The following is a 13112-nucleotide window of genomic DNA, read 5'->3' on the forward strand; positions in this document are numbered from 1 at the left end:
CTTGATAATACTATGTACATGCATACGAAGTATATCAGCAAGAACAAGAAAATGGCAGATCATGTTATCAATGAAGCAAATAACTATATAACAACATGAGATATGATTATTAAAATACGAATGTCCGTTCATCAATGGCACCTTTAGGATCAGTGTCCTAAGTTGCAAATTGTTTACTTGCTCTTTTTTTCCCATTATTTTCATTTGTTTTTCCATTCCCACTTGAACCAGGTGTACAGGGTTGATTCCCTCCTGTAGGACTAAGGGTCATTACGCTTTTTCTCCATTCAGAAGCTTGCTTAATCCCCTCTTCACGTCCTTTACCTTTATTCACTGCCCCAAGTCCAGGTTCATTTGCAGATTCCTTATAAAACCTTTCTCTTTCTTTTCTTTTCATCTCTTGTTTTTCTAATAATCTTTGGGTTTTCCAACGTTGTTTAGCTTCTTCAATTTGAATCTCTTCTTTCATCTTTGAAGTTACAGGATCTTGTAATTTAGATAATCTCTTTCGATGCCTTTCTGCCAATTCATCATATGTCATAGCTCTTTGCGCTTGTGAATTCCTATTTCCACTACCACTACCACTTCCTGATCCTGTACCTCTTTTATCAGCTGCTGAACCTATAATCATCGGCGCTCCCAAGTTATCGTGATACGTTGAGGGTCTTTCGAATGCATTCCCATCAGATCTAGTTCTTTGCATTGGCTTTTGGCGATCAGTAGGGTATGTACCATTATTTCTTGAATTTTCAGTTGGACCAAAATCAGATACTCTAGGTTCTAACATACTTGTCGTTCTCTCCCTTCTGTCATCCAAACCAAGAGCCAAAGGGGTATAAGTAGAAGATCGATGAGGATATTGTTGCTTTTGTGGCTGACGATGAGCATCTGACGAATCTGGACTAACGACTTTACGCTCTGCAAGGTATTTATCCCATTCTGACAGTGGCGCTGGAGGCGAAGTTGAAGAAGGTATATTTTCAGGAGTACTGGATTCTAGGTCAGGTAGCTCAAGAAGTCTACTGCTACTGCCAGTCGAGAAGTGTCTTGATCGAGCGTCGTTAGGAGAATTAGATCTGCCATCGGAAAAGTCGAGTAGCCTACTACTTGCCATAGAGGTATGTCTATCCCTTTTATCGCTGATCCCTCCGAGCGTCGGTGTAGGTGTTGTTCTTCCAAGTAGATCGGGTGTTGACGAGCTCAATCGTTCCAATTCAGACTTTATACCTTCTCTTGCTTTTCTCACCTCCTCAAGCAATTTCTCTCGTTCCGCCAAAGCAGGATCAAGCGGTGTAGGTGGAATTGGCCGGCCATCGTCAGGTTTCAGGTCTTGCAGTCCTACGAACAGACTTTGAGGAGTTTCGAGCCCTGGTAAAGTTGGTGATCTCGTTTGTAAAGGTTCGTAATCACCTTTGAATTCTTGATCTCTCAGTAAACTAAGTGCACTTGATGAGCGTTTATTGCTATTTTCTGAATCAAATCCGAGTTGAGGTAGAAGAATAGATTCTCTTGTCGCTCTCATGGCTGATCCATTGAGACTACCGTATGGATCTGATGGTCCGCTTGATCCAGGTCCAGAAGTTGGACTAGCATTACCATGTTTTTCTTCCCATTCATTCAGTTCAGCACCGACGTTTTTGAATCGCTCTGCAGCTTTCTCGATTTCCTCAGCTTCCACTTTAGCATCTTCCTCCTCGCGCATTTTTTTGTATCTTTTGGTGAGAATGTTGAGCACTCGGAATTGAATGGCTGCGCCGATAAGCACCATCGCAGCCAAAATACCAAGTTCGATCATCATTGTCTGTGTAAGAGGGTATTTGAGATCGTATAACTTAGGGAAAAGGTCTTTGAAGCCGAGGTTGTAGATGTAGAACTAATTTAGCAAAGGTCAGTCTCAATCACAGCAGTACTACAGTAATATCAATCACTCACCTCTTTCAAACCGGCTCGAGTATAGCAGTCGACTCCAAGTGTAAAAGCAGTTGCTCCGATCCAAGCGGTAGAAATTAACATCATCCACTCATTTGTTTGTTTGGGCAGAGAGGCTACGAGACCACCAACTGCTAATCCACCAAGTAGACCCCAGCGTCCAAGGACAGAAGTAATCAGACCACCTTGTCGAGTGGCAAGAAGGAACCAGCCGAAGGTGAAACCTCCGATTGCAGAGACCCAATATTTCGCGAAAGAATAAAGAAATATGCCTATTGCCCCACCAAAGAAGGCCGATATTATACATGCTAAAAGATAGAGACCCCTCAAGGTGGTGTTAGGTGGATTAGGGGAAGGAGGTTGAAGGTTCGGCTCAACTCTATACTTGCATATTAGATCAGTCATTCTCGCAAAAGTGTAACCGATTTAACAACAATTGAAGGATGAACAGATTCATCTGCCAAGTCACTCACCCAAACCTCAAGACCATCACCAGAGTAAATAACATCAAAGCGTATCCAGATGAAATCGCATTTGATGACCTAATTGGGATGATATGTGTCAACCGATCTTTCTTATCCGTGTCAAAAATCAGACTGTCACTTGAGAAGCAATACCCACCATCTGTTTTTTCCGCCAAGCACGGCAACGGGTATACCACTTATAATGAGGAGTGCACCTATCACTCCATAGGCAGGATCAATCTTGATCTTGAACGGTAAGAAATTATCGCCTTCTTCCCATACTTTGTTAGTACCATCGAAAGGTATCGTCCCATTCGTATAATTTCCTTGCCAGATAGACTCATTAATATGACTATAGTCTGATGAGTTTGTTGTGAATGTGAGAGTTAAAGTAGTTGCTGGGGGTTGAATTGATTCTGATAGAGTTGTTGTGGTTGGGAATGTGGTCAATGTTGTTGTGAAGGTTGTGATATTCAGTGTACTGGTGGACGAAGTAGATGTCGAAGACGAATTTGTTGTTCTAGAAGAAGAGGCTGGAACTAACCGAGAAGATGAGGAAGATGGATTTTGAGCGCTTGTCAGGGTAATTGCCAGAGCGGATATGAATGTATAGAGAAATCTCATCTTGGATTGCTTGAGTATCGATTCTGAGCTATAAATGATGATGATCTTGACTATTATTAATGCAATATTTCTCCCACCGTGTATGCACTTGAGAAGTTGAGAGGAGGTTTCTGGATTCCCCCCCTAAATTTTCGTTGAGGGCTCTGATCGTTGGGAAATTCGCAAGGTAGATACTCAGTTGTCACGAATTCGAATCGATGAAGAAAGGAGTGTAATATCGATTTTACGAAAACGGATATATAACTGAATACGAAAGAATTGTATAATCAAAGGAAGGAAAAGAAAGGTGAAATAGATGATGAACTCCTTGTTTTAGCTGAACTTTCAGGTAAAGTTGATAGATAAACAAGTTGATCTATCTTTTAAGGGTATTTTAGGAGATTACACTGGTACAAGGGTAAATCAAGGTGATTGAAGAGGTACCATCAAGAAGTGTTATTAGACGCTGCGCAGCGATAATGAAATTGTATGAGTAGCTAGTGCATGTGGATCAGCTTGTTTAAGTTTATCTTCGATGTCATACGAACGTTCTTCAGAGATCAGATGAAGCCTTTGAGTTGGTTGAGAGATACAACGATGTGAGATGAGGTGTTGGAGTGGTAGACTCACTTGATTAGATCGAATAATCGCAAAAACCCACCTTTGATCATCAACTACAATCAAAAACTAGTTAATCATTCAATAAGCACCCATCAATAAATTACAAATCAAATCACGATCAATCAACGTAAAAATACTTTTTCTCATATTCTAATGGTCAAATCGCAAAAACCCATGTTCATACATCCTAATGTACATTTCACATGTGTAATGTGCATGAGATTACCGGCCCTCTTTTATCCGATACCAACTTATATAAGACATAATTCAAAAAACTATCTATCAAGCACCTGCATGATTCTACGAAATCATTTTTGAGGCTATGCTTATTTAAACGTAGGGTTGAAAGGAAGCTAAAAAAGGCTTGATATTAAGATGAAACATCACCTTATGATAATAAAATTCAACTGGACAACCTCCACTTTTGTATCAAAAAAAACCCTTTTGATCCCTTACTGCTCTCGATCAACCGAATACACACGTTTAATCATTATTGTGCGCGTTATGATGGTACTTGATAACATCGCATAAGAGATATACAAATGATATTATGGCATTGAGAAGGATATCAACAAATAATTACGATAAATAATACAAATGAGATAGATTGATTTATTCTACAGATTCTTCTAATTATATACAAAGATTAATCGTGTAAGCGTAAAATGACGTTATGTGGAATGATTGACAGAAAATTAATTGTGATTATTGTGGAGGATTAGCAGGATTTGATGGGTTGGGATTGACAGATGGATTGCCAGATTTCGCTGATTGGATCTTCAATTTCCATTTCTGATCATTATAGAAAAAATGATACATCAGCTGTTGTTTCGTTAAAGAACCGATCAGATTATATCGATTTCTCACATTATGATCCAATGTCGTAAAGTCTTCTACGGTCTTGGCGATGTCAAGAAGCTATGTAACGAGGACGATCGATCAGATGATAATTATTCCGTCATAGTGCGTTGTAAATACACGCAATACTCACATATTTGCCTAATTTGATCAATTCTTTATCGGCCATACCTTCAGCCTGTCCAGCTTTATTAAATGCTCTGATCTGTGATTGAGTTACATCAGTCAATCTTGCTGGAAATCTGGACATAAGAAGAGGCAGTTTATATACCTTAAGACCCTCGCCAGGATTCAATGCGAAATTTCTAGACAGATCATCTATATGTATAGTCTGCAGTGATATTTCATATTAGCTGATGCTCGGTGCTTCGAGGAAGTAGCTCGCAGCTGACATACGTTTTTGGCAGACCAATGAGAGAAAGTATTCCAAAAGTAAGCTAGAGGTTTTACCCTAGATTCGACATGTCAGCTTATGCCACCTTGCTGGAGATGAAGTGAAAGCAAGCTCACTCATGTTGATATGGCTTTCCATTTCGTTGTGACCAAACCTAGGCATATACAATTTTAGTCATTTACGTCCTGCACAATTTTCTCAGACAAAGAATATCAAAAATCTTGATCAACTTACCGGAAACATAGTTGTTTTATCTGAAACGAAAGATACTTTATAATTCCTTGAACCACCAATCATATCTAATTCCACTAATTTCGATTCAAGCCATCTCCAATGTGTTTGTGACCAAATCACAATATCATAATGAGGATAAACCGCTTCGAGAAATTCATGAAGACCAGGTCTAGCACATTCCAAAGAAGGTAATGCACCACTTATCAATGGTTTCGTATCGACAATAGCTATAACGAGGGCAGTCAGTTTATACATTCTTTGGTAGATTTCACATACGAGATAGCTTACTATAATCTAAATCAAGTACCAATAATTTCTTTCCTTTTCTCGGTTCATTCATCACCTATAAAACGTAACGACGATGAATACCACTCGTATACAGTAACGGGTATTACTTGACAACGGTAGTTGATAAGTAAACTTACGGTGATAGGTATTTTCTCGCAGATCTCAGAAATCTTCCTTTTATTTCTAGGATCATCAGCGTGATGAAGACCAGGAGCAGATTTTGAATATTTAACATCGAAATTATCCGTGAGCTATATCAATTGAATAACGTGTTAATTTGACAAATCTAATCAAATTATTCTTAACCCACCTCATTGGCGAATTCTCCTTTACCTAAGAACCTATCTTCCTTTCTCGTACCAATCATAATAAACTTTGTACCTTTCTTAATACCTAAAGTACCAAATCTTGTAGCATCATGTTCTGCTGAAAGTTTCCCTTTTGAACCAGGAAGAAGATTAATAAGTTTTTGACCATCTGGTGGAACACCTGTAAGTTGTGAAATTCGATCTCTAAAGTCGTATACCCTATATAATGTTTGATTTTATGAGCGATATGCTTCATAAAATACGTACAATTAAATGAATAAACATGATATGAGGTGAAAATATTGAATGCAAAGATGTTCAAGGATTACACTCACATATCATTACCTGCAACTTTTAATTCAAATACCTTTCCAGACCAAGTCATTTTCAATTCCCACCATTCTTCTTGTTGTTCTAAAGTTTCTGATAAAGGAACAGCTTCAAGAATTTTTGAATTTTCTTCCTCTTCTTGTTCTTGTTCATTCAACTCTTCTTCAAGTGGAATTAACGAAGTCGATGATGAAGATGATGATTCGTTATCGTTATCGTTATCGTTATTTCGAATTTGGAAAGAAGAAGAAGAAGATTCAGGTGTAGGAGGTTCAACATCAATTTGTAAATCGTTGGAAATAGATGACAATTCATTTTGAGAATCTTTTTCTTCATTTGAGTTTTCTTTGAAATTCAACTTATCATCTTCTTTAATTTCTTCATTCAATTCAGAATGATACAATTTCTTCTTCTTATTATTCTCAGTAGATTCTATATCCGGTATAGCAATTACCGGTTTATCGATATCATCTTCCATTGCGATTTCTTGAGAATCTATTTCAACTTCTTCAGAAGATTGTGAAGTTGTCATTATCCTCTCTCTTTGTCACTTTGTTTCATGAATTTCGGTATGCAGTAGTTGAATATTGGTGAAGGTTACTCTTTGATAAGTGGATCTTTCAGAGTGGAGGTTTTCGCGTTGTTCGTTATTTGTGGTTTTGATTTTGAGTTACGAATTTAAGGGACATGTAAGCAAAACACAAAGAATCACTGTGGACTTTATAAGTAATAGGTAGCTCAGAATAGGTACTATGTCATCCTTGATCAAGAAGAAAGATAGAAAGGGATGAATGGATCATTTTGACATCATTCAGTCATCCTTTCTTCACCACTCGCGGCTCAGCGCTACTCGAAGGAAGCCCTGCCACGTGCGTATCTCTCACAGTGAGCATCAGTACTACAATCTTGATTTTGTGTAAATTACAGGAGATCAATAAAGTATGATAGCATTTTCTACAATCTGTCTGATCTACCTAAGAGTATAAGACATACGACATTATGAAGATAGACGTATGATATTTACTTGATTTTTTAATAATGAAAGGTCTCACATCAGAGAACTGCTCCATCACCACCAAGATCAGCCTATGTGCACATTCCCGCTAACCCGGATAGCTAACTATTCAACAAAGTCCTCCCATTACCTCTACCTCTCCAGCTTGGTGATGATCCTCTCGATCCCCGTCCTCGCCCAGGAGTAGGTATCCTAGCAGGTATCGGACTTGGGTTGAACAATAGTTCTTCGATTGTAGCTGATGTTCCTTTACTTTGCAACATATGATGCGCTCTGTCCACGCACTGACACGAACCGTCAGCTGAATTTGCAGATCACAGATTTCCATGGTAGAGCAGCTGACTCACATCAAAGAACCTATCAAGACCCACTCTGGACATCGACCCCGCGCAGTTCTAAACAAACATTAGCCCATACCACTCCGGTTGATCCGCAAGCAAAGCTGAAGTACCTTTTGCCATAAGAACGGGTCCTGCACCACTAATCTTCTTTCCGACCAATTACGAGGTTGTATACCTCTATCACCTTTACCCATCTTTTCTTCTCCCTTAATTCTTCCATCTCGAAGGATTATCATGGCTTCTTCGACTTCTCTTTCGGTCGAACCCTTGTGTCTGAGCTGGTCTTTCACCTTCTCATCTTCGACTCTACCCTGACCTACACCCATTACTCTATTGGCAATTCCACCTTGTAGGATTGATAATATCATCTTTCTGTGATCGAATCTTGCCTTCTCTTCGTTACTTGCCAAAGCGGAAGGTTGTGATCGGCTGAAAAATCGAAAGAACCCCCTTACAGCTTGAGAGACTGTCAAATTTGGGTCGGCTGATTTCCATCCTTCTGGCGGTCCGCGATCGAAAGCGACATGAGCAGGTACACCTTGGTCTCTTGACCAAGATACCCATATTACGTCTTTATCATTGGTATCGCTTGCTGAGTTGAGCAAAGGAACATTGATATTTTTCTGTAAGTTGGGTAAACATCCTCGAGCTTGGAGATAGGCGATGACCATAAGCGTCAAGCAATACGAGGACATCGTTGCTGATCCTTTCGAGCCTGACGCATCGTTCAGATCTTGAGCTGATAACCATCTCTTAAGTATATATATCATCGGTCGGAGGAGGTGTGGCGATATAAGGCAGTAATGTAGTATCAGAGATGAGTTGTACCTAATTCTAATATAAGCTTACAGTCCATCAGTACATCATGGAACCTCACCATCCACCAAGATCGTTCATGTTGATATCACATTCGATTACACCCTGAGTGTCTTTGAATTTGACAATAGGTGTACTGGCCGCAGCTATGGGTTGTACTTCTCTCATACCCGACGCTCTCAGACTATTCGCCAAGTCGTAAGTATGGTAGCATCGAGGTAGTGCAGTAATTTGTGGTGGGACCGATCGTCTGCCATAGGTGTCTGGCTTCTTGCTCGGTATATTTGAGTTGGGCGGTTGTCGCCATAGGGATGGTTCATCTGTGCGGCATGAAATCAGCTGAGAACTCCTGGCTGCAATACAACGACTCACATCCGCGCAGCTGAGCTCGATCCTGTTCCGTGCAAATGAGCTTAGTTCCGTAACGGGATAGAGATGCAGCTTACCAAAATGACCAAGTCCAGATCACCACTTTTCCCTGTCTCCCCTCCCCAGCTCACACTTCCAAAGACATCTACCAAGAACCTATTCTCTCCTGACGAGTCACCGTATTTAGCGTTGATGATTTTAGTCAGGCTCGAGAGAAGAGTTTTTACGAATTGTTTGGATTGTTCGGTTGGTTCAGTCTTGACCCATGCTTGGATAATTTCGCTTTGAAACTTGTCGGGGGTGGACGGGTTCGCTATTTGACGGGGCACGTTCTTCCGTGGAGATGGTAGTGAGAGCAGAAGGTCATAAGGCGAGACATTTTGCACTCTAGCAGACGTATTGGGCACTTTCGATGAAATCGGATTTATCTTCAATGCCTCAGCAGCGGCATGAACCTGTTTATAGAAATCTGTTTCCTGGATTTGGGTGACAGCGTTGCTATTATTGCCGTTCAACATCTCTAAGAGCTCTATATCTGAGCGATACCCCTGGGCCACTTCAATTGAGTCTTCTATATCATCTAATTCATCCGACTGAAATTCCGAACCAAACTTGTAATCAATTGGTGAGGAGAGTCCACCTTCCACTTCATAAAACACATCAAGATACCCGTCAATTCCCTCTAACAACGTTTCTTCGGAGTTTTCTACTTCCTGCGAATGCTCGGGATCAGATACTAGTGAATTTGTAGGTAATGGAGATTCAGAATCGTCAAAATCAATCAAAACCTCTATTTTCTGCTCAGTCGATGTTTTGGTATTGGAGATTTTTTTGGGTAGATTAACTCCAGGAAATGGATACGCTTCGCCGTGGTACTTGAATAGATTCTCTAGCTCACTCGGCTTGGTGAGGATGATAGCTTGATCAGATATGTAAGTCTGGCCTCTAGAAGAGATGAAAGAGTGGTCTGTTGAACCGGAAGTGAGATCAGGGGTGTCAAGAACAGGAGAAGGTGGATAGAATAGTTTGATAGGGTACTTTGCTGGTCTAGCTGATGTTCTCCGTTTGTATGGTGATAGCTGACGAGAGTTTGCTGCGAAGCCCAAAGAAGATACTGATAATCGTCTTCTGCTTTGCCTTGTTGATCCAGGAGACGTGGGCGTGCCAGGTAACCTCCTTTCTAAGCCAGCGCTAAAGGGTGTGTTTGGAAGAGAGGGTGAAGTGACGGGTGATCGCAATCGAAAGAGTTCACCCAGGTTTTCTGAGGAGGACAAGAATATCGGTTGAGGTGTTGAAGGGAAGTACGCTCGAGCTCTCGGATCGAGCTGAGTGGGTGTTGATGGATGACCTCCACTTTGATCAGTCTCCGTCGGATCCGGATGAACAGTTGCAGTTGGCGTTTGAGTTGAAGGTGGGGGATCATATTCTTCCACATCCATCAAGGAAGGTATCTCTGTAGGATCATCGGGGAAAGAGATTAATCGGGGAGAGGGAAGTATAGAAGGCTGAATTGGCGTAATAGTGATGGAGGATAACATGATTACCACGCGTCCGGGTGGGGGAGTTCCAGCGTAAAGAGGACGATAGGTGGCGCTTTAGTGGTAGATGGAGGAAGATGAGGGAAGAGGGAGACACGGTACAAGAAAATTCAACTGTCACTCGGCGACTAGGACGAAGAAGAGAATAAGATCAAGCCGACGGTAGGTAGAATGACCGCGGCGCTGGTGATCTACAATCTGCAGCGAGCGAGTAGGAGAAAACCAAGAAGCCGCTTGAATGACTTTCGCTCAAGACAGTCCTGGAATCACAAATATAAGTCAACAGAGGAAAGAAAGAGGCAAGGGGGCAAATCAAGGAGCTGTTGGTATGGAAAAATCGAGATCATGCAAAAGTAATCTTGCGCATTGATCCCTGCTAATTCTTTATCTTAAATTCATTTTAATGGTCTGTGCGGACCTTTTGTGGTGCAAACTCTGAATCATTTGCCCCAATTCAGCATACTTGTCAATTTGATGGTGAATGACGTAAGAGTTGGTTGCTAATAAATACAGTCAGCCAAGGTCACTTGAGTCAGTCAGAATCTTCCCCAATGGACCCAAATCAATTAAGCATATATAGAAAGATTGTGTATCTCTTCTTTTCTTCCTTTCCTCCCTGTTTCCATCCCACTTTTACGCTTTTTTTTCTCAATAATCTTCACTCTTCTAGTAAAAATCAGGTGGTTATTTCTGCCCTTCAAGACCTCTATTTTTTTCAAGAGACTTCCCTTCGAAGGACGGCTCTCGAGTCCACGATATTCAGACATTAGTACAGTCGATACCATTAGCTGAAGTAAGCTTCTTTCTTCTGCTTATCCTTCCTTCCTCCTTTATTTTTGACAAGTGCTGATGATACAGCATAGGTAGAGCCTATGAAACATACACTCAAACGCAGTAGATCTCCTGAATCTTCGGAGATCTTATTTCCCGACAGGAAACCCGTTTCCTTAGAGGCTAGCAGCATGAATGAGACCGAAACAATCGTTTCTGCTTCTCATACCTACAAGGACGAAAGCGTCAGTGAATCTAGCGATCCCTCAGTAGGTCATTCTTATTGTAAAGCGTGGTCTTACCGGCTCATTCGGTACGAATTACCTAGTTTGCCACTTCAAAGTCTGCTGGGAATCCCTCAGAACAAGCTCCGATGAAATTAGTCGTAAGCTATATTTTAAATGTACGGCATTGTCAATTCCGCCTTGCTAAAGCAGTTGCAACAGAAAAACGAATCTGGCGATGGGGGCGAGCCCTATCGCCTCATCCCGTTTTTAGATGAGGAAGGAAGACCAACTGCAGGTCAACATATCTCTCACCTAGGGCCCAAAGAATTCAGTTGGTTAAAATCTAAAGGGATGTATATGATGCCATCATATCCGGGGGCTCCAGGTAGTATCAGACCTTTTGGACTACCCGCAGCGTCCAGAAGAGCAAAGAAGGCTCCCAATGCTGCTGTAATGACAAAGAAGCTTGGAGGTTTAAATAAACCTAAAGCACCAAAAGCACCAAAAGCACCAAAAGCACCAAAAGCACCAAAAGCACCAAAAGCACCAAAAGCAGACCCAATCGCGAAACTGGAAAATCGATTTTTTGTCCCTTCTGAGAAGGTCAATCAAAGCTGGATTGCCATGCTCACTCTACTTCCTGCCGAATGCTGGAAGACAAGTTCCTTCCAACTGCTCATTGCCAAGCATGAAGTCATTCACGGTGATGTACCAAGGGTAGAACATGCTCAGAAGATGTTAGCTAAACTTGGTGCTCAACATGATAGATATGTGGCTGAAGCTACAAGAAGAAAGGAAGCTCAAGATGACGCTTCAGATGCCAGCTTCTACACTGAGCCGTACAGAGCTGAACTTTACTCTATGTCATGCCAAAGTATGGAGGCAACAACAGCATCGGAAGAGGACGATGTTCTCCCAAATCATCTTCCTCCCTGGGTATGTTGTTTCCTTGAGGAATGGCTTGAGCACATCCCATCCATCATGGCGAAGGAGTTCAATAAGGTTCTTGAAGCGCATCGAATGCTCGCTCAGCAATGGCAGTGGGAAGATAGGGAAGTCATCAAGAGAATCGAAGATGTCCAGCTCCCTCAGTATCCTGAAACAATTTACCGTGATCTCGCTTTCCATACATTTGAGATTTATATGGATGAAGATAGCATTAAACCCTCCTCCAAATGGGCAGAAGGAACACCCGATATTCATGGCGATGCGAGCGTTCTCGACATCAACGACAAAGAAGAAATGCAACACACCGAAACCATCAACCCAGAGCTCAGCGTTTCCAATGAAGTTATGCCCACCTACGGTGTTCTTAACGAAGACGGTAGGACCCCACAAAATCAAAGAAGCTACAAAGATAGATCTATTAGAGCAATGAAGGCTTGCGTCGAGTCACTCGAAACAAAGCAACTTGCCGAGTTCCGATCTATCGTTGCTAAGGACAAGTACTTTGAGAACGAATGGGAATGTTTATACAATCAGTATTACTCGAAAGACGAGAACAAGATCAATCTCCCTTACGAAATCGTTTGGGACAAAGTTGCTACCCTTTTCTGGGAGTATTTCGAATACACCGATATTGTCACTGATCTTCCTCCATGGGTCAAGGCATTGAGTGAAGCTTTCGAGGGACACATCATCAAATATAGTCAACCTTCCGAGGAAAGATCTTATCTGACTGAAAGACCGTCCAACCTGTTGGAAGATTACCTTCGCGACCACAAGGTGAGAATGGAGGAGCGAATCGAAATGAATGATGATGAGTTAGAAACATGGTCATTACTTGACTACATGGATCTCCCGTTGGTCAGTCCTGACGATGCTAAACGAATGAGCATGATGAAATTGCCTTTTCAACCAAGTATCTGATAGGTCGAATGGAAGAAGTTTCGTAGTGTGATTCATCTGACAGCTGTACATAGATATTAAAGTATGGTGAGAAGAGACCTCAATGATGTAGTCTGGTACTCAGAAGCGATATAAGAGCGTCATGATGTATGCATGTA

General features: G+C 41.4%; 4 protein-coding genes across 4 annotated transcripts; 1 reads left to right on the plus strand and 3 right to left on the minus strand.

The window, feature by feature from the left end:
- Positions 1 to 157: 157 nt before the first annotated feature.
- Positions 158 to 3017, minus strand: I206_104693 (uncharacterized protein; the record flags this gene model as incomplete). Its single annotated transcript, XM_019153996.1, has 4 exons — positions 158 to 1873; positions 1933 to 2308; positions 2403 to 2471; positions 2551 to 3017. The coding sequence occupies 4 exons, from the start codon at positions 3015 to 3017 to the stop codon at positions 158 to 160; spliced, it is 2628 nt and encodes an 875-aa protein (XP_019012736.1).
- Positions 3018 to 4322: 1305 nt separating this feature from the next.
- On the minus strand, positions 4323 to 6561 carry I206_104694 (HAD hydrolase, family IIID; the record flags this gene model as incomplete). The annotated part of the gene is made up of 11 exons (XM_019153997.1): positions 4323 to 4409; positions 4485 to 4535; positions 4609 to 4680; positions 4747 to 4806; positions 4872 to 4926; positions 4986 to 5023; positions 5104 to 5330; positions 5392 to 5446; positions 5529 to 5642; positions 5702 to 5918; positions 6035 to 6561. 11 exons carry the CDS (start codon positions 6559 to 6561, stop codon positions 4323 to 4325), a joined length of 1503 nt encoding a protein of 500 aa, XP_019012737.1.
- Positions 6562 to 7145: 584 nt separating this feature from the next.
- I206_104695 (uncharacterized protein) lies at positions 7146 to 10108 on the minus strand (the record flags this gene model as incomplete). Its single annotated transcript, XM_019153998.1, has 6 exons — positions 7146 to 7328; positions 7392 to 7439; positions 7496 to 8213; positions 8263 to 8521; positions 8574 to 8595; positions 8648 to 10108. The coding sequence occupies 6 exons, from the start codon at positions 10106 to 10108 to the stop codon at positions 7146 to 7148; spliced, it is 2691 nt and encodes an 896-aa protein (XP_019012738.1).
- Positions 10109 to 11070: 962 nt separating this feature from the next.
- I206_104696 (uncharacterized protein) lies at positions 11071 to 12975 on the plus strand (the record flags this gene model as incomplete). Its single annotated transcript, XM_019153999.1, has 3 exons — positions 11071 to 11148; positions 11208 to 11264; positions 11326 to 12975. 3 exons carry the CDS (start codon positions 11071 to 11073, stop codon positions 12973 to 12975), a joined length of 1785 nt encoding a protein of 594 aa, XP_019012739.1.
- Positions 12976 to 13112: the final 137 nt, after the last annotated feature.

The sequence above is a fragment of the Kwoniella pini genome, chromosome 6 (genome assembly GCF_000512605.2).
Source record: "Kwoniella pini CBS 10737 chromosome 6, complete sequence".
NCBI classification, from domain to species: domain Eukaryota; kingdom Fungi; phylum Basidiomycota; class Tremellomycetes; order Tremellales; family Cryptococcaceae; genus Kwoniella; species Kwoniella pini.